The sequence below is a fragment of the Calidris pugnax genome, unplaced genomic scaffold, assembly GCF_001431845.1.
Source record: "Calidris pugnax isolate Ruff unplaced genomic scaffold, ASM143184v1 scaffold44, whole genome shotgun sequence".
NCBI classification, from domain to species: domain Eukaryota; kingdom Metazoa; phylum Chordata; class Aves; order Charadriiformes; family Scolopacidae; genus Calidris; species Calidris pugnax.
Window position 1 is genome coordinate 10,564,056 of NW_015094506.1, and position 21,897 is coordinate 10,585,952.

Consider the following 21,897-nt stretch of genomic DNA (forward strand, 5'->3'; position numbering starts at 1 on the left):
TATGACACTCCACCTAAGACTAAAACTTCTGTGAAACAAGATTGTCCTGATCCAGAGTGCAGTAGACTCAGCGGGCACCAGGTTGTCTCCCAGTTTATTAGTGGAGACAAACATGGACAACTTAGAAACCATCTCATTTTTTAGGCCACTTCTTGCTCTGTTTGCTGTCTCCTGCCTATCTTCTGGTCACTTTTCTACTATATTCTACCATTTCTACCATTCTTAGTAAGAACTCTCCACCCGTGCTATGCTAGGAGATGGCATACAAGCCTAGTGCCTGTCTCCTTGCAGAAACGCTTTAAATAATAACTGGAGAAACCCTCACAGGCACACTAGGTTCCTGTTACTTCCACTTAGGGCCAGTTTCAAAGGCAGACTAAGGTGGCAGCCATCTATCCTAGCAAGAAACCATAAGTGCTAAAATTTTTATAAATGTGAAACTAGCCACCTGCAATAACTGTTGTAAAATTGTTAAATTAGTAACAGTGATTATTCTCATTTCTTGCTGAGATATCAGGGAACTAGCATGGAACAGCAGTAAAAAAGGCTCCTACAAAGTCCAGAAAATAGGTTAAACCAAGTGTTCCTCCCGCAATGAAACCAGAAACCTCGCTGAACTCACGGCAGGGCCTCCTGCTTGCAAGGACTGTAAGTATCACCCTATATCCCCACTGGAATAGTACAAAAGCAAACCGGAAAAAGTGATCCATTTTTTAATGCCTGCTAAAAATTAATCTGGCATGAAAAGAATTACAAGTCACAAGATGCCACAGACAACTGGAATGTTTAAGCCTAATAAAACCACACTTCCCAACCCCATTTTTTTTTCCAGTTTGAGGTGTCAGATCTTCAACATGCATTTCAGTAAATCCTCTTTAATTCATTTAACAAAGTACTTGAAAGCTCAATAGCAAAGCTTCACTCAAGCATGTACTGTATCACAGAAGGATCCACTTCTTCTGCCATCAGGCTGGCTTGCAGACTTTGGATTGTGGCTTTTTTCCCCAAACGCTGTCTCCACAGGACAAAGGCAGCTACGATCTGTGACTGCAGGTTGTGAGGGTGATTGACTTTACATCGATAGATGTCAGTATGGGACAAACCCAAGCACAGAACTATGTGCTCCCATTCGGGTCCCAGTCTCCTCGCAAGCTTGTTCAGCTGCTGATCTGTTGGTGACGTCTTCAAAATACATGGTGCAATTTCTGTTACACCTGTAAAAAAGAAAATGCACACGCATCTCACTAGGTAATGCTGTAAACACTAATATAAGACCTTGACAAGAGAGGGAATAGGCAAAGCGGAGGTGAAAGAATTCATTAAGTAAAGAAACAGAATACATAGTCACCTAGAAAAATGAATTACTTAATCAACCAGAAAATTAATTAGAGGAAAACTAATACTCAGTGGAACATAGTAGGGACCCTTGAGGTTTTGGGTGTCAATAATCCAGGTATCAGAATTCTGTTCCAAGCCAAGACTTCCAAAAGCAATTACAGATTTTGGGGAACATGTTTCCAACAGCCATCACCCTATGAAAATCAATTTGTTCGCACCAGTATGATATTGTGACAAATGACAAATATGAGACCAACAACACCTTATCACTCCTGTTCTGTGACTCTGTTTATACACTTCAGAAATAACTTTGATTCCTTAGTTACTAGGTATTACTCTTTTTTTTTTGCTGAGGACTCTTCATAGGAAATTCTTATGTCTCCTAAGCTGCTACTTATCCTTTGTGCCCTGCCATATACGGCAAACTCATCTTGAGGAAATCAGATCTGGGGGCTTTTCTTCTGTTTGAGTAAACCCATAAGCATGGTTCAGGTGAACCCAAATGAACAGGGCATCAACACTTGTACAAATTATGCTCCCTCATCTCCCATCCCAGTTGTTGTAACACTCCTGAAAACAAGCATGTATGTGCTACAGCCCCATTCATCTGGCCTCCTTGAAGCTGTTTTCAGGAGAGCGCAAGGAAGTCCCGTGTCCTCTCAGAGATTTCTGCCCTATGTCCCTTAGCATTGCCCAAGTACCCAACATGCCCCAGAATGCATTCTTCACCCAAGAAGATGTCTAGCATCGAACTGGTACCTGAGTCATGGAGGACAGGATCAATACAACTACCAAAGCAGCTTTCACAGGAAGCATTAAGGTAGCTGTAATTATCAGTGGTAAAAATCTCTTAGGGACCGAAACAAATATTTCTTACAAACACAAGTGTATTCCCTATGGCAATCTGATCATTAAAAAAAAAAAAAAAAAGAAAAGAAAAAAAAGAAAAGCATTAATACAGTGTTAATAGCAGAGTGAGAATACAGTGCTATTCAGAAACATGCTCTATGGGATCCATCTCACCTAACTACAGATAGCCTCACCTGAACTAATTATACTAGGATTAATTATCGCTTTGGAGAGAAAAGGACTCTTCTAGAATACAATCCATCTCACTGGAAAGAAGATGTCTAAAATAATGAGATGAATTATTCCTCTAAATATGCACATTTCTCTCCATTGAGTGTAAGAGGAGTGCTGGGTAAGAGCTCAGATGTTGAGGTCGACGCTGTAAACACCCCGTGCTGGTGAAATGATTCTCTGCCTGTAAATTCAAACCACATACCAGGTGCTTTAAAAAGGTGTATTTAGAAAAGCAAAAGAAGATACCTACGAAGCATATTTGCTCTTTGATACCCATTGTGATCACAAGCTAAGATGAAGGGTCAACGCAGGCTACAACTGCTGCATCACTTTTGCTGCTGAAGATACTGCTTCAAAACAGAGAAAAAATATCCCCAAGAAAACGCTAAATATAGCCTGTCGGTTTGAAGCAGCAGACTCCCTACAGAAGAGCTGCTCTGCACAATCTAATTTATAGCTCCAATATCATGCTCGCCGTCTCCACTACAGCAGAACAGCAACACTAGAAAGCACCACTCCTTCATTTTATCAAAAGTAATTGTTTTTGCATAGAATACCCAGAGCCTGCAAACGTTTGTACAATTTAAGCCCAATCATACATAAGTACTATACAAAGCTGCTTTGAGTAAAGGGAAAATTGCTTTCTGAAGAGTATTTAGGTCCCTTTGATCTTTCTGTCTCCAGATTGCCAAAGGAACCCAGGGCAAGTGGCTGGTTCGGGGACAGGGCAGAGGATGCACAGCTCCTGAAAAAGGCTGAGCAATACCAGTGGGGCTGCCCTACACTGTCACATCCCGAGGGATACCAGCTCCACAGGTCAGCCAGGATGAGGGAGCGCCTTTCATGAATGCAAAGAGCTGAGAATAACTAAAATTTAAAATAAATATAGCTAGGTTGTGCTGTCGGCAGCACTGCTCTTTGATATCAAACCCTTGTATTGTCTTACTAAGCACAAAGCAGCGTGCCCAAAGCAGCACTACCTGCCAGCCCAGGCTCTTTGCTCTCACGCTGGAATTTTTATACTTCATGTTCTCTAGCAGAATGATTTTATGATGTTGAAATGTGATCAAGCAGGGAGGCCTAACAATAATACATGTCAGCTTGTCCATCCAGCCTTTGATACTAGGCAGATTTTTTTACTACAACAAGTATCTTGCCTTCAGCCTGTTATCAGCCCTTTAGTAAGAATAAGAATAAAACCCATCCAGGAAATCTTTTCATCTTACTCTACCATCTGATTCTAATATGGATGTGGAAAATTCTGGGACAAAAGCCAAATGTTAAATTTAATACAAAGGACTGTTATTTTAGTCCCATTTTATTTTCTGTGATAGCTCTTTTTCAGCTCTGATACAAAGTCACTGAGGAAAATCTGAGACAAGTATTACATGATGGGCAATATTATTTAGAGGTATGGAGAAATATTTAGTGAGATCTTTTAGTTATGACAAATGCAAAATCACAAAAAGATTTGGGTATGTTCTAGGATTAATGCCATTCTTAATTAATAAACACAATGGCATTTCAGGTAAAAGGCAAACGAGTTTTCTGTGCTCAGCACCCAGGCTCCTTTGAACAGATTGCAAAAACATTAAAGATGCCTTTTTTCAGTTGCATTTTCTACAGACCCTCGCTTATAATCTCCATTTGTCAGGAACTGCCTGAGGGAAGTAATGAGATCAGAGCAAAAGTTTCAATTATGCAGATCCTGCAGTTGCATTTGAAAGGTACGTCTAGGACACTGCAACCTCAACTCTAAAAAATGTGAAGCTCTTCTTGCTTTAGGTGGCTCCGACGGGGAGGTGTAAGTGCTTACATTAGGTATATACTTCAGCTTAGCAAAAGGAGACCTGCACTGTCAGAAACGGGAGGAAGCGGCGCTTGGGGCACCACCGGAGGGTTGAGAGTTTCCCCGGAAAAAGCGATTTGTGGTGCCGTCACCTCCAGCAAGGACACTGAGTGAAGCACCATGCCCTGCTATGGACACCATCTACACCTCAAAGTGGCAGGACCACAGGCTGCAGAGACTGAGAGGCTGAAGTCTCACTAATTACGCTGAAGCCACCAAGCCCCTGAGGAAATGGGGAGCCGACAGCTTTGTGCTGGGGGCAAGCCAGCCTGCTGCAGAGCTGCTCTCCTGGGACTGCCGGCCAGCGCGCTGCCACAGTGCGTGGGACCATGAAAATACCCCTTCTCTGGGCTGGAGGTAGGGAGGACACCCTCCATCCTGGCTTTGGAGCTGAAATCGACACAGAGAAAGACCCACAGCTCCTTCTATCCAAAGTTGCAGTACAAGGGAATGTGCTTCTCCCCGTCTCCAGCTCTCACTGGTCAAGGAAGCTCATCCACTCTAAGCCTTTATCCTAGCTGTCCCAGATGAAAAAACAGGAGATGTTGACAACTTCTGGCCTGTTTGTACATCTGAGCTTCCAGACCACTGCACAGACTGGGAGATAGGATGGTGCTGGTGAGTGTGGACAGGAAACAGAACTGGATATAAATAGGCAGTATCACAGATACGTACCAGACAAAACAGAGTAACCCAGATACCAAAGCTATATATATGGGGCAAAGGCAGCCGGTCGCCGCTTTCACATTTCTTATTTTTCAGGACCTCTCCAGCTTGAAGTAGAAGACTCCAAGAAGATGTTGCAACAAACAGGAGGACGGAAAACAAACTCAGCCCAGCTCTGCCCCGCTTGGCACAAGTGGGAAGATAAAGTCCAGTGGAAATGGGCTTTGACTCACTTAGATAATTTTTTTTTTTGGTTTTGCTTTCTCATCACCATCTTTAGGCGACAAAAAAAGCTGAGATCATCTCTCAGGCCATCTTGCGCCGTGGGAAAATCTTTATCAGCATCGAGGAAGTGACCTCCTGCTCTCCGTGCTGCTGGAACGCAGTGGGGACCACGCCAGCTTGGCTCCAACACAGGACACAGCAGCGAAAAGTGCTGAGGCATTTTTGGGTGATCTGCAAAGTACCCAGCTGTTTCCTCAGACCTGCCGGCAGCCTGAATTGCCTTACGGTTTTGTCTAAAGGACCCTTCTCCATGTAAGTATGACTTCTCTGTGCACAACCAAAAGCATCTGTTGGAGTTTTGGGGAGCCTTTTCCCTTATGCAGTCAATCCATTTTTATATGATGCACCACAAAAACAAATTTTGGCTTTTGCTCTTTGCTGTGTAAAAGGGACTTTGATGGAAATAAGGTACCTGAATCCAAAGCGCTGAAAAAGTCTCAATCAGCTGCTGCCTAACCTGCCCTAAGTTGCAAGGACAACTTCACAGGCAGTTCAGGAGACAGCTGGGGAGCCAGGGGATACAATGGCTCAACTCTTATCTAATAACTACCTAATAAATCTGTCCCTTGGGAAAGGATGTTCTGGGGACTGGTCTCTGCTTCCAGTGCTCCCTCTGTGTTTTATCCATTTAAACGACCACATACATACTCAGTGGATAAGAAGACAGACGCAACTCTGGAAGCAGAGATGAGAATCCAGGTCTCTCTGAGCTGCACATCCTAAAGCTGAGGTGCACAGTCATGCTCCTCTTCGTTTCCTTTCTGCTGATAAATCATTCCAACAAAAAAATATAAAGATTTGCCTGGGAAGGGTCAAGAACACTTCCCAGCCTCTAGAATGGAGCCTAGTGGAAAGAAAGCTCTCCTGGGACTCAAGGGGTGCGCTGAAACAGAGCAAAATTGATTGCAAGAGCCCTTGGCAGAAACAGTGCTAGGCAAACGCTCTAATTTTTATATAATCACATCTGAAACAGGTAGGTGATTTTGGGCTTCAGACCCTGCATAGCTGGAATGAGACTGTAAAAAGGAGTAGTTTCTTAGGCATGCATCTGGCCTCAGCATCTCCTGCTGATAGGTGTAGAGTCCTTCAGTGATCTGGACTCAAGTCACTAACTGTTTTTCACTTGACCCTCTTACCAGATCCTGCTCATAATTTCTGAAGAGTTCAAAGCAAGCATTTTAGAGTCCTCTTTAATCATCTTTCCTGGCATCTGGAGTACAGTTCTTCCCCGAGAAGTGCTAAAGTTAGATCAAGCAGTTCTACAAGCAGCAAACCGAAGAAACCTTGTTTCCCCTAGGTGCGAGTCCTACAGATGACATCTCTCAGGACTTCTCTCCTCCAGCTGCTTACTGATTCTCAAGACACTCATGAAATTGCTCCTTTCCACAACAGCAACCAGGCAGGCTTCTTGAAGCTGGTCAACAGGTTCAGAAGCTACTAGGGGCACATGCATGCACACAATGGCCCAGAATGGAGGAGCACACAGCCCTGGTTACTATAGGAAATTACACTAAAATGGGATTAGAAGCTCCACAAAGCCGTTGTGGCTACCATGCCAGCAGCCAGGGACACTTGGGGCAACTCATCCTAAGGCCAACATACATAATAAAGAATCTAGTGCCAGGCTCTGCTTCCCTCCAGTCCCCCCAAAGCGCAGTGCACTTGTTCAACTAGCCTGAGCCACAGAGCCAGCAGTAGGCACTGAGCGGGCATGGTCATGGTTGCCAAACTGTGTTCTGTGTGTTTTGGCAGCCGTGCTATGTTCCAGAAACTATTTAATGCCTGCGTGTCACAATAGCAAACAACTTGCACACAACCAGGTATATTTGCTTTAAAGTGAAATCCCCTTGGCCTGAGCACCATGGTAGAAGTGGGTCATCAAGCAGAACAACACTTGGTGGATCAGGTTGGGACAGGCTTTTAAAAGCAGTGAGGTGGGGTTGCAGAAACTGAACTGGAAAGTAAGTATGTATTGCTCCCACTAATGGAAAAATTGGAGACTTCTGAAAGCTGCAGCCCCTCTTGAGCCACCAGAGATGTTGGATGAAAGGGAAAGCAAAGACTAAGCATTTTGAGGGAGCCCAGTGGGTACGGTAGATCACTGAAGTCAAAGCCCAGATCATGATGGAGGTCCTGGGGACAAGGGCTGAATGAACAAAAGGTGCTAGGTAACTGCAGGGGGTGGCTTGGAAAAGAAGATGCAAGGTGACAGTGGGCCTCCATTTGTACGGCTGCTCTTCTGCTTTCTTGTTCAGCTGTTCTGTCCCAACCCTGCCTGAAGAGGTGGAACTGCAGGCAAACGCCTGCCCTCTTCCTACAGCACATCCAAATTCAGGAGCTCTAAGCCAACCTGTGGCAATGGAGTGCCAGATGAGAAGGTATCACGCTGGATACAAGACATTTGGCAGGTCTGCAAGGAGAATGCAGCGCTGACTCCCTCCTCTGCACCTTAAAAACAATCATGAAGCATTATGAGGTTATTTCATTGCCGTGAACTTTAGAAGGGTCTGATTTGGGGCCTGTTTAAAGACAAGAAACCAGCTCAAATCACAGATCAGTGAAAAAAGCAGAACAGACTATCCAGAAATCAACCCCTACTATATAATTTGGGTGTTGGTTTCTTTCTTGTTGTCGTTGTTGCTAATTAAACACCAGACTGATTCAAAGGCTGGGAAAGGAACATTAGTGTTTTGCAACAGCTCCAAATAATCGTGCTCCAGGGAACATGGAAAAATACTTCTCTTCTGTGTATCACCATATACGTATCTTTTTTATACAACTGCAAACAGCACGGATCTCGTAGCACATCCAAAGTCTATTCAGACACACCAGGTCCACCTCCTGGTGTCAGGGGGTTTCACAAAGCGCTTGACCAAGGAGCAAGAAAAATGGAACTGTAAATCCTGTACTATTTGAAGAGAGATAGCTGACCCCATTATAGACAGACCTTTCCGCATATAAAGTTAATACTCTCAGATTAAAATAATTTACAGAAGAAGATCAAAATAACTTGGAGAAGACAAATAGCCTTCTCCTGCTTTTAGCACGTGCATAGCTGTTTCTCTGTTGCTCCTGCCAAACATGAGCAGTGAGTTACATGGGTGTCGTGGTTTTGACTGCTCACTACCAAAGGGCTGCCCACCTCCTTCACCCTGTTTGAGGCTATCCGAGGACACTGTTTAACGATGACTGCCAAGCATGGATTGATCCCTGACCCCTGGTTGGGAGCTCCTGCTTCTTCCCCCCATAGAGCTGACTCAGCAGAGGGAAATTCCGGTGATGGAAAACCTGCACCTTTGTAGGAACAACAGGCCCGGTTACCTTCCTAAGAATAAACACTATCTTCTCTAATGCAATCAAAATAAAATCTTGGTCAGTTAAATACCCAGGCTAAACCGCAGAACGCAATCTGTACCATAAGCACATTAAAAGAAAAAAACCTAAACCAAGGGTTTAGAAAGTGGCACATTTTTCCCAACTGACCACGTTACAGTAAAACAAATTTGACAGAGAATTTTATGTTCGTCTGAGCATATGCCGCAGTTACGCTTCACAAATGCATCATGGTAAAGTTTCTGTATCTTGATAATTTCTGATTTGATGAATGCAAACAGTCATTAATATACAGAATGTGTATGAATAAAACCAATCTGTCAATTAGTGATCATAAAACACGTACTCGTAAGCATACTCCTATCATGGTAATTTACATTTCCATGTCTTGTAATTAAATTACGAAAGGCTCTAATCAAAACGAAAGCAAATATGAAATAAATTTTTAAGACTGGCTGCATTCCTCCACGTCGTGCTGTTTTTCTAAGACTTGTATTAAAAGACAGGAAGTTCTCTGTCTTATTTTAAATAAATTGGAATCTAATACTATGACAGCCAACTTGCAGAATAAATTGTGGCCATGATCCCATAATAATCAAATCTATGGCAACTTTTAACAGCCTCCTTCAAGTGAAGCAGAATCCACCCATGGTACCACATTCAACTCTTTCCTGCCAAAGGCTTGCTGGGACTCAGCCTTGCTGGTGTAATTAAAAAGTACATATATCTTCATTTGTTGGCAATCTCTTCTCCTGTGTGAGCTCTAAAGCATCACACTTTGTCACATTAAATACATTTTGGGTATTAGGGCAGGAAAAAAAGACAGCACAAAATTTCGTAAATCTACAGGCAATGCAAGAACGCAGATGTTTCTATTTTGGCTCAATACCAGCAGCTAATTTGTATATTCTTTATCACTTGCTAATGACTGCCTAGTAGCTGCGGATGTGGCAGCAGACTGCTAAAACCTGAAACATCAACGTTCAGATTTCGCGACAAAAGTTTTCAATTGTATTCCCACTGTTCAGTTCCAGTAGCTACGCAGTTTTCCTCAACTTTTTTTTAATCTGTTTGACAGGTTTTGCACCACAGATCTCTGCTATACTGATGGCCTTCAGTATTAATCCATGTTAACCAGATTGACAGAGACGTCCCTAAATAAATTCATGCTGTTTTTACCCTTTTCAAGCCATAGGGAGCAACCTCTGGGTTAAAGGAGTTGAGAGAAACTGGGTTTTCACATCTTCATTTGTGTTTTATCAGGAAGAGCAGGGAGGAAGTTTCAGCAGTTAATAGTGTGGATGTTAAAAAATTAACCCGTGTTTAAATGCAAAAAATTAATTACAATCCTACCTAGTATTTCTCTGCTATTGCATACCATGAATTAAAATAATTAATTCCATAAATAAAGTGGTGAGTGCAGATGCACGCAAGGAAAAGAATACCTACGCAAAGAAAACAAAAAACACAACACAGTATAATAAATGCTCTCTTTTCAAGCAGGAAAGACAGGATTGGACCTAATCATACTGTATTTTTATACTTTTTTATTTTTAGCATCACTTGATGCTGCTGTAGGCCCTGGAGTGGAAGCAAAATTTGCTTAATATTTCCTATAGATTTCTATATTGTTATAAGTATATAAGTTATATGCATCAGCACTGAAGGCACAGCTAACGATGGCATCCTTGCAGTGATGCCCTTGGTATAAATGCATGAACAGGTTCAGCATGCAGCATTACACTCAGGAAAAAAACATTTTTAATCAGCTGGAAGGTTCTGAGGAATACCTGAGCTTTTAGGAATTATTTGGAAGAACTGCTTAAATAGGGATACTGAGCATTCAGACCTTTGCCAAAGGCATTTTTCCACGTGAACAAATATGACTTGAAAAGTTATATGGAAAGAAGACATATGACCCTTTTTTTGGAAGCCAGGTGCAACTAGTTGTTAGACAGCACAAAGCTGCCTTGATTGCCTGAGAAAGGAGAGATGAGTCTGTGGTTAAAATCCTGGCAGTCACAGCAAGAGTCAACTCTAGAAATAATGCTGAAAAAATCACATTTTGAAGTATGCCAGCAGATTTCTATATACTTTTGAATGCTCTGCAGTTCTTAGTGAATTCAATGGAGTTTGATAATATTCTCGACACTTTCAACCACTAATTATTGGTCTGAAGCACACAGAGCCATCATTTCCCTCTGTCAAGTTTTTTCTCCACGCTACCACAAATAATAATTAACAATCACTGGATGGTTGTACGAAGTCATGATGATCATAAAGCACATTCAAATTCGCAGTAGACTTCTCATGTTTTCATAGGAGGCAAATGTTTACCCAGGTGGGCAGGTAGCTCTGACAGAGTAATTCACCCACTCCAAGTGCAAAACAAAGACAACTGCAGCAATTAATGAGTATTTTCTCAGCTAGGTGACAAACTCATCATGCACCTTTTGTCAGGGGATTGGACGTAACTTTTTTTGACAGGCGCTACTTGAGTGCTTATTTCAAATAGCCTAAACTGTCTTTCAAAGAGCTGAGGCAAGTGTTAATCCTGCTGCTCCTTTTCGTGCAAGAATCATGGCCAACTCCTTGGGCTTTTTATCTGCTGAGTACAGTAAGTGAGTAAATTTTTTACTAGCAACTATCCTACCAAGTACTCTTTCTAAAGGCTGCAGCATTTCAACAATAAAATCATGTTCTTGGACTTTAGCTATCGATGTTCCTTTCATGCAACAACAAAAAACATACTGCCAGTATGAAGAACTGCTTTCTTATACAACCAACTAATCACACATGTTTCCTTTGCAGGACTGAAACCAAGTATGACAACAAGCCATTATATTTACCCTTGATAAAACCGTTCATTCCTCCTAGAGATTTTTTTTCTCTTCAAGTTGGCTCTTATTGCTTTGGCTCGAGTAGCTAGAAATATCAGAACCGAAGATCTGCGCAACAGATGGAGCTCAGTTGAGAAGAATGCCTTTGGCTGGTGAGGATCTTTGCCTGGCAGGTGTCAAACCAAAATTAATACTGCACATATTATGCTTTACCGAGTTTCAGATTTTAGCGAAATGAGACTGCGTTCCTTCCTGACCACAAACATATATTAATAGAACAAGCCATGCAGAGCAAGCTAAAACAGTACGATCATTATGCTGAATCCTCCACTCCTTGGCATTTTATTTAATCATTTACACCCATGCAAAGCAAGTAAACGAAATGCAACAGGTTTGTTTAGTGTGCCTTTACAGACATTTTGTGCAGGTGTAAAAGGATCCACAAAATGCCATAAGCAACATGGACTTAGACCCCGCTTGCTTTCTTTTTTTCCTCCTTCTCTTGTGTCAGTGCTTATGAACTTTAGTAGACTTTTTGACATTTCAAAATCCACAGGAAAAAACAGGTACTGGTACTAAAATACACGGCTCAGCTACAGCCCGGCTTGCCAAGCCCGCCATTCAACAGCCTGCATCAGAAGACGAGACTTTCCAAAGGTGTCAGGAACAAGAGCTTCAGGTGGCATCATCGGCTTGTCTGCATTTCCAGACTAGTGGGAGGCTTAGCATCGCAACCAGCTCTCTCAAGCGCCAAGGCACTTGAAGATCTGAGATCCATGTGGAATCTCATGGCTGGTTTGACAGACCGGTACTGTCCGAAAGCAACTTTAGCTGACTGACAGGGTGGTAACTTTAGAAGGTCACAGTCACAGGACTTTTAATTATCTGTAAAGCAAATGTGAGATTGCATTTGTGTGTGTATAAACAAATAAACAAACATTTTCAAATTCTTAATAAAAAAAGATGAGAGTCTTAGACACCTGCAAGGCAAATTCACCCCCCTTTTGATTTCATTTCCACAAATGCAGATTAGGGAACTGTTACACTACCCCGTGAGAAAAAGAATGAGAATGGGAGCAGGGCTGAAGTCATTTCATAAACAAGAGGCCCTAACTCACAGAGCACTTTAGGCTGCCAGGGGTTTGATGAGCACTCCTTTCCCCTCTGAGTCAGCCCTGACCTAATATCCCGCACCACGTGCTCGCTGGCGTGGCTCCTGGCCTGTACCGGGTGACACGGCCTGTACCGAGTGACGCGGCACGCTGACCAGCCGTGGTCACCACAGACCCCAAGACGCTACTGAAAGTCATGAGGTGACTCACAGCAGTGGCCACGCGCCGGAAGGCTCCAGACCCAATGACACCTTTGCTCGCCCAGGAACAGCACTTTGCCACAGCAACTGAAGCGAGTTCAAAATCAAACAAGCTATGAGCGAACACTTGTATTACTCGCAATATTTGTCGAAGATTTATGCTAGTGTTAGTGGGACAATTCATACGCAAAAACTAAACATCTGAAAAAATCTTTTGTTTAAACAATTAATTTTCATGTTGCATGCATACAGAACTATGTTTTCCCTCACAGTTTTGCAGTCTACTAGCTGCCAGATTTTGATCCAGAATTGAAATTTCAGTCATTTTGGCTTTCGTACATAGCAAATCAGAAATAAAAATGTTTTAACATCAGAAATGAAAAGGCTGGAAGATCAGACAGACCATAAAAGATTTGTTTTACTTGGTTTGGGATTTTTACACAGCTACGCCTAACCTAAGTACAACTGAAACAAAACCAAAAGGCAAAATAAAAAACTAGATGGATCTGTTCTATCCCAGAGATGCAGAAATACAAATGATGTTTGTGTCCCTGGGGGAGCCAAGTCCAAAATCCTGCTATGAACAAGAGAGAAGGGCTGTTATTTCCTCGACAGCTGTACCTGATATCACAGCTACCTCCTAGAGGTAACAATAGAAAAGTAATCTTAAAACAGCTTTTTTTTTTTTTTTTCCCTTAGGCAAATGTCTTTTCAGTTCTACAAACTCATAAACAAAGAGATCAGGTTTGTTTTTGTATAATGCTGAAAACTTTAGTGCCAGAACTGTAAACATCAACATCTTTCTCTTCCTTCCTTCTTCTGACGTAACTGCTATGTGTTGGTTGACTTTATTAAAGAAATCAACCACACCCTGCAATGAACCTTCTAATTGATTTTGGTTTCAGACAGGGCTAAATGTTTGGAGCTTCATGTTCAACATCTTACCTAATTTTGTGTCTGCGCTCCGAACGATCTGGCGACGCGAGGTTAACACATTCTGCGAAAGTGGCCTCAAATTTCCACTCGTGGAGAGGCGCCATACCACACCGGCGTACCCAAACCCAGCCTTGCCGGGGACAAACCACACAAACAGTGCCCAGCTACCCAACCTGACCTTCCACTTGCACTTCAGTGTGTGTAAATATGCTAATGACAGGCACACGGGGTTCATGTGCAAGTTTACAAGCTGACGTGCAGAAGACAGACGAAAACTTGGCTATGACGTTTTGGTTTTTCCCTCATTTTGGGAGATTCCAGCCTTCTAAGTCTGTTATACAACTGAGGAGCTATGTCCTAAAGCCACAAGACTGAACTATTTAAATATCTTCAGTCAGTTCTGTAGATTGAAAATGAGGGCTTGTTTACTCGAAAGAGGTTGACAAGAACATGAAGGTACTGCTATGACTCAGGCTTTTCAAGACACGTTATTTACTAGACATTATTTAGTGACATATTTAGACATATTTATAGACATATTTAGACCATATCTGAATCATTTGAGAACTTCAGGCATCCTACGTAAAGACCTTGCTTGAGGCACCTTGGAATTTAAAGATTTGTGAAAGTTTTCACTTCCAAAATTGCCAAGTGAATGGGAACAGTCAAGCTGAAAACTGAAAAGCCTCAATGTTTTCAGGAAGCTCCATGCAGACAGATTGTGAGACTCAGGACAAGAATCCCTGGATCACCACAAGAAGCTACTAGTTCTTTTTAAACAACCCAGGTCCAAAGTATTCGACAAAGAGACTCAACAGACCCCTTCTGTAAACCAAGCAAGGAAACAGAAGTGATTTTTAATACTGTTCTTTGTGTCATGCAATTATTTCCGCATGCAATTAGAGAAACTCGGTCAACCAAAGACATTTGTGTCTGTCAGGGTGGCAGGAGCACACCTTTTACAGGGAACAGTATGTTTGGAACAGCTGAACATAAGCTTAATGGAGTAATTTCAAACAACATATAAAATTGTCTCAGATACACAACTGTAAAAGATTTGTAGCTCTGTAAACGCGTGAATTGCTATTTTAAAGACAGTTTCATTAAGAAACACAGCTTGAGAATATCTATCAAATAAGATCAGAGCTACATGTGGGGACAGCAGGAGGCAGCTGAAGCAATGTGCAGCACAGCTCTTGTGCTCATCAGTCTCTGACCCTGAGAAAAAAATATAATTACTGCATGAATACACATATTAGACCAAAAGAGAAAGCCTAGGAAAAGACAAAACTCTACCAGGAAGAGATGGACAGAACTCCTTTTTGGTGGTGAGAACCGGTTTTACGCAACTGTCTACAGCTCTGTATGTCCCAATTCGATAGACTTTGTGAGACTGACAACATGGCTGAGGCTTTAATTTTGAAGTCCATATTTTTCTATGGGAATCATTAAATATGATACACTTGTCCTGTTCAACAGAAAAACAAATCTGTCTCTACTTTTTATTCCTCTGAAGCCTTAATTTAATTGTGCAACATTTGCTTTAGAAACATATTTGAAGATGTTTTAGATATTACCTCATTTGTACACTATCCCAGGCTTTCCAGGAACTCTGAACCAACAGCCTTCCAGCCTTCCTTATATCTGAACTACTGTATTTTATGGCTGCCACACTCTACTGTCTGGAAACTCCCCGTGAGACAGGCCTTGTTGCGTTAAATACAGACGTGTAGGGAGGAGAGACACTGTGCCGGAGAGTTTGCAATCTCAGGCGTGGGTTGTGAAAAAGGCTTTGCATGTATTAGTTTATGTACACAGAGATTGCCGTGACTATGTACAAATAACTTCAAAGAGCTGGGCCTACACAGATACAAAAGGAAAAGCACCAGAGACGACAACAGCCCAGCAGCTCGTCCATGCTGGATTCACAACTCATGACCTCTGCTTTGGAAGGTGCCCATCGTCAGATGCTGATGGAGCCCTGCTACACCTCTGCAGTTTTAACCAAATCCAATTTACCAGGTCCCAGAAATGTAAATAATAAATTGTCCCAAATAATCTCAGGTATGGAATTGAGCATACTGGAATTTGGAAATCCACTGATAACCAAGGGGAGTAGACAACCAAAGTAGTCAGCAGTGATTTGACCTAGAAAGGCTGAAATGTTATGGAGACAAATATGCACACGTGCGCGTGGGAGGAGGCTGGGGCTCTGACTTCGGGGCTCCGTACAGAGAAGCTACCATGCATTTAAGGTGGGGACAGTGAAGTTTTGCCCTTTCTATTTTCAGTCTTATGAAAAGTATCTGAAAATACCTCCCATTTGTGCTCTTTCTGCACACAGGTGCTGCCATCACAATTTCTTGAAAATTCATGAAAAACTACACCAAGACCACAGCTGATCCCCTGCCACTGGGGATGGCCCCAAAGCATCCTCCAATGTCTGCACTTCATCTCTATTTTGCCAGTTGCTTCACATGGAATTCAAGGCATTGGGTTTAACTGGAAAAAAACACCGAGTCAAATGCCGATGCCTGCATTTACACAGTGATAGATTTTCCCAGGCAGTTCACAGTGTAGATTCCTTCTAGTCTCCCACTCTTAGCACTGACTTAGTCTATTCCTACTGTCTGCCATGTCTTCCATCTCTCTTCTCTTCACTGCCTTGTGCTGTGGCTGCTGGAGGACCCTGGAGCTGGGGCAGGGTGCTACCACTGTGTCCCTCCATCACAGAAAGGCAACTGGTTTGTCTCCTAAGCCACGCCAGGCAGGCATGCAGCCCTCCCACCGGATGGGTGGACTCGCTTGTGTCAAAGGTATGTTGCAAGTTTTTCCGTAACAAAAATCCCCTCCTGCTTTCAAATAATGAATTTGGGTTTTTTCTTTTTTTTCTTCCTTCTCCAGCTTTTTCTTTCCTTCCCCGCCCACTTTTTCAAGCAGGAAGGAGAGTGACAGGGAGAATAATGATTTCCTCAGCTTCTGTTGGAAAAAAAAACACAAAAATTTTCCACCAAGGCAGAAATTTTTTTCTGTTTTTTGTTTCTTTTTTTTTTTAGTGCGGTTCAGAAGCCATTTTTTTTATTTACAATTTCCTAAATAAGTCTCCAGTTAATACTGGCATTTGGTGTGGAAGGTAGCAGGGAGCTGGTAATTCTGTTTCGTTTAGCACAGATCCCAGCCTTCCGTGTGGCAAGAGGTCAGTTTGAATTTTTCCTCTTGAATTGTATCTTTGCAAACCTCTTTTTGGGGTTTCGGCTGTATAAATCACACCCTGTAGCCCAGCGTGGATGCACAGCTTGTCGTGCTTTCCTTCTGCCAGTTTTCGCGCGGCCACGGCGTTAATCCCTGCTGCCTCCACATGTTCGGGAAAGAGGGAGGAAAGCTCTGGTGAGCGAGGAGACGAAGCGAGCGGCCAAAAGTTGGGGCAGCCTTCCCGTGCACGGAGAGAGCACCAGAGACCGCAGCGGCCGGTAAAGGAGAAGAAAAAGGCACTGAAACTATTGATTTTCCAGTGGCGTTGACGGGCAGGGGTCTGAGCAGGTCACTGGTGAGAATGGAGCGCGCGGATTCATCGCACGCTGTCCCTGTTTCTGCTCAGGAGTCCACCTTGTTTAAGGCGTGCTTTGTCTGAGCAGATGGCACAGCGTGATGGCTGCTGGGGTAAGATTTTGCTGCCAAACAAGCCCCCGGCTGTTTTCAAAAACAAAGACTGCTGCTCTCTTTAACAATGCAAAAGTAGCCATCTCTCCAATTCCCTCCTTCAAACTACTATTTTATGTATTACAGGAGCACATACCTAGCCAGCCTATATAATTAACATTACACAATTTTTAATTAACTACCTACAACAATCTTCCTGCTTTACCTGGTGGTAGTGTTGGAGGGCTGGATTTTTTGGGGGCTACTAGGAAAGTCCAAGTTCCCAGCTAGAAATTTGCATGGTTCAGAGCAGAGCCTGCACCACCATGTGCAGAAGGCGACTCGTGGCTATGCCGTGTCTCCCACAAACAGAAAAAATGCCTGTGACACAGGAACAAGCCCAAACCTCATTTGCAATAGCAAGTACGTAAGGCAGGACTCTACCAGAAAAGACAGTGACAGAAACACATACTCATTTAGCTTATTCCTTCAGCAGCTTTTTGGTTTTTTGCATTTATTTTTGGCGCAGAACCTGCTATAAGGCTTGGCAGTAAACCTACTGAGCCCTTTCCAGCAGAGTCTCCAAGGACATGCTGCGACCACAAGGCAGCACGGCTTCCTTTGGGTATCCCTCCTTCTGACGGCGCGGCAGGGCTCACCGGCACGGCAAGGTGTAACTCAATGCCACCCTGACCCAGCAGCAGGGCGCTGGCCTCCTAAATCTCAACAGCTATCTACAAAACATGAAATCAGTGACAGTCCAGCGACCATCGTTGACATGAGTAAGTTCCATGCAAACCAAGGCAAATAACAGCTCTTGGAAACATGACGAGTTGAGGGGACAGACACCATCATCCTCTTTCCTCCGTGACTGGGCCTCTGCTTGCACCTGGAAATAGGAATGGAAGAAACAGCCCAACCGCACACACGCACACGTGCAGCTTCTCAGCAGACCACCAGCAACTGTGGATCCAGCAAGCAACTGCAGCTGGAGCACAGCAACCCGACACTAGTGATAAAACACCAGTGTCAGCCCAAATTCAGTCTCACGGAGCATACATCAGCCAAGCCAGCTGTTCTCTCTAGCTTCAGTGAGCCTTGAGCTGCGCTGGATGGAATTGCTGCTTTCCACATGGAACCTCTCATTAAATGCAGCGTCTGCCCCAGCAACGGCAGCAGCACAATAGCACCACACATATCGAGTGTGATAAGCTGTATTTAGAGTGGGAAAGTATTGCTTTGTGAACTGAAAAGCAAACCAAACGAGCAATTAAGTCCAGAGCTTCAGGCCAAAGGTTTTAATAGGTTTACCCCACCTGGAGTACTGCATCCAGCTCTGGAGCCCGCAGCATAAGGAGGACATGGACCTGTTGGAGCAGGTCCAGAGAAGGGCAATGAAGATGATCAGAGGAATGGAGCTCGTCTATAAGCACAGGCTCAGAGAGCTGGGGTTGTTCAGCCTGGAGAAAAGAAGGCTCTGGAGAGACCTTATAGCGGCCTTTCAGTACTTATAGGGGGCCTACAGGAAAGATGGGGACAAACATTTTAGTAGGGCCTGTTGCAATAGCATGAGGGGTAATGGTTTAAACTAAAAGAAAGAAGATTTAGACTAGATATAAGGAAGAAATTTTTTACAGTGAGAGTGGTGAAACATTGGCACAGGTTGCTCAGAGAGGTGGTAGATGCCCCTCAGAAAACAATCAAGGTCAGGTCAGATGGGGCTCTGAGGAACCCAGTTTAGCTGAAGATGTCCCTGCTCATTGCAGGGGGGTTGAACTAGATGACCTTTAAATGTCCCTTTCAACCCAAACTATTCTATGATTATGTGATTCTATGATTTAATAGCTGGTGTCAGTCTCATTTCCCCAAACAAAGGATAGTTTATGAACAATGTAGACATTTTCTGCCTTGAGCAATGCTAACACATTATGTCTTTATTCACAATGCACATGAAGTGTCCTGCACCCCTACCCACGCGATGGCCTGAATATAGATCCACCCTGCTGTTGCTTGTGGGAGGAAATCTAGGTGTGTTGCAGAGCTGATGGGTCCTAATATTCTGCAACAACAGGCAGAAAAGACAACGTGCGTCCTTCCTCACAAGGCTCCAGGGTCCTTCCAGCACGATTTTAATATCACCTGGGACAAGAAGAGGGGGGAGTGGTAGAAAGATCTGTGGCAGAGCTAAAACTTAGGATTTCTGGAGTCTCCATCATACACCGTAATTGCAAAACCATGCTTCCCGTCTTCCACGTACACAGCAAATCTTGTTTCTCCCTTCATCCTGGAGGGAACGAGATGATTAGGAAATTCCCTAAGCTTCTCTTACTTTGGTTTCTTTCCTCATTTCCGAACCTGACTTCAAAAAAAGATCAGGCCATCGAACGCAGTCTAGACTTTTGCTTCCAAATACTTCTTTCAGCATGGAAAGGACCAAGCAAGGAATAACCAAGCAACTCACCCTGTTATGGAACAGACAGGAAAACTATTTGTGCCGGTACGCTGTGGTTTTCATTCCTCTGAAGGCTGCTTTCCTCCAGGGAATTCCAGTAACTGGACTAATTGAAGTGTGTTTTGACAAGTTATAACAGCCCAGAAAACCCACCTATGAAATTACATCCTGGTAGCATCTTCCAAAGTAAACTGAAATCTTGGTATCGCAGCTCATTTGGGAAACAACTATGCCATAGCTTTCATTTGTTATGAGAACATAGCTTGAGTTTTTGTTGTAGATAACAGGTGGTTACACTTAATGATGGGGTTTAATCTTCCCCTGTACCAGGTTTTTTTGTATCGGCAGAGGGCCCATGGATCATCTCTTGAAACTCTACCCAGAATAAAAATATACAGTCTTAATTTATTACTTTTTCATCTACTTTCTTTCACTTCAGGTGACTTCCTGACAAAGTCATCAGCTCACCCCTAAGGTTGTCTGTTTGTCCCCAATCGACAAAGTAATCAAAGTAAATCAGAAGAAGCTGCCAGCGTAGATCCCAGCCTGTTGGGAAGACAGGGACTCTGGCAGAGTATAAGGACCAGGCAATGTTACTTTGAGAAAGCTTTCTTACTACTAATACTAGCAGTGCCCATGAGCCCCAGCCACCACGCAGCACACGGTTACCATCACTTAGGGTTTTTTTGCTTTATTTCAGTACTCCACAAGCCTACCAGTCTCACACTGCCTTTTGCTTGCCACTGCCAGGGAGAGAAAATATTTTGCTGTGGGGGTGGGGAGGGAAGCTCTTATATACAAATAATTAAGGATTCAGAAGGCAGAAGCTTTATAATGCTAGAGGTTAGAACATTTTGGAAAGTGAGCTGTGAGAGGTATGGATGGACCAACTCCATTCTTGCTCTTGGGCTCAGCTGTAGCCCGGACAAGTTAGCATGTCCCAGAGATATCTACCAGGAAGACAAAGAAGACAGAGGGAGTAAAAAGGAAGGAAGTCCCACACTAAAATATTTCATTTTTCCATATTTTTCTTCCTGAATATCCCCAAACAGAAAGCAGACAGATTTTCTGCAGAAGTGACCAGGATTTATTAAAGACAGGATATTGATATGAAACATTCATGACCCTCAACTTCGCAGTATTTCTCTTGGAAGGGGTAACGAAGAGAATTTATTACATATCAGCGCCAAGAAGCTCATAATAAAAATACAGATTATAGTTCTCAGATTCATCAACTCAAACCAGATATTTTTGAAAAAACACTCCAGCAGGAAGAATGTAAGTCTCGTAAGATACTTGGGCTACCAAAGCAGCATATGAAATACGTATTTTATCCAACAATAGGATACAAAGTAAATGATTTGATTTAAAAACCCTGGAACAAAGGCAGTCTGTGAAGACATGAGAAGGAGGCTCCTTGTCATGTTATCCCAGGTGTGGGGCATGCACAGGAAGATAGATATATATGTTCGACATAAACAAAGCAAGCAGAGATTTTATTGCATTGGGAGTTGATGATTTTACGAGACTTGAAATAAAATAATAAAGCATGGATAAAGCAAGATCGAGAAATACTGCACCTTCTTGGGAAGCCAGGTTTTGGCTTTTGGCACACGTTTGGACAGACCACAGCCATTGCAAACCTTCACATTTGTTCTACCCTGACCACTTGGCCCTCTCTTCCCTTCTGTTTCTGACCTTCATTTCTTTCTTTACTGGGACATAATTAGCGGAGAATTAGCCAAGGAGAACCCATTTATTAAATTCCTAATAGTGAGCTTTGAATATTTCATTCTGCTGCTGCCACACTCCCTGAAAAAAGGAGAGATCTCTTTTCAAAATTCCCTCAGAGCTTGCCTATCACGCATCTGCATGGTCTGCACGGCTTCAGGAAGACCTAATATGTTAGCATGATGGGAAAGAAGGAACTTTTATGTCCCTAGGTATGGCTGAAGGCATTGTCACTACCAAAAGTTTCCATAAATTAGAGTGTAATGGATCAAGTAATCTCTCCTCATTTCCAGACATACTACCAAGGGGAAAAAATTGTTTTGATTTTAGTGCCAGGGATTTCCAGGGTTTCCAATTCTCTACTTCTCCCAGCCCATCCGCAGGAAAAACAAAGCGAAAAAAAAAAAAAACTAAGCAAAAAAAAAAAAAACCC

The 21,897-nt window shown here is 43.0% G+C and overlaps 1 protein-coding gene across 1 annotated transcript in view; it reads right to left on the minus strand.

The window, feature by feature from the left end:
* Nucleotides 1-697: 697 nt before the first annotated feature.
* The window catches only part of CRADD (CASP2 and RIPK1 domain containing adaptor with death domain), a 75,974-nt gene continuing 54,774 nt past the window's right edge, over nucleotides 698-21,897 (minus strand). The window contains exon 2 of the mRNA XM_014963166.1: nucleotides 698-1,214. Within this exon, the coding sequence (XP_014818652.1) occupies nucleotides 919-1,214 (296 nt within the window). The 3' untranslated portion in view covers nucleotides 698-918. The remainder of the gene's footprint in view (nucleotides 1,215-21,897) is intronic.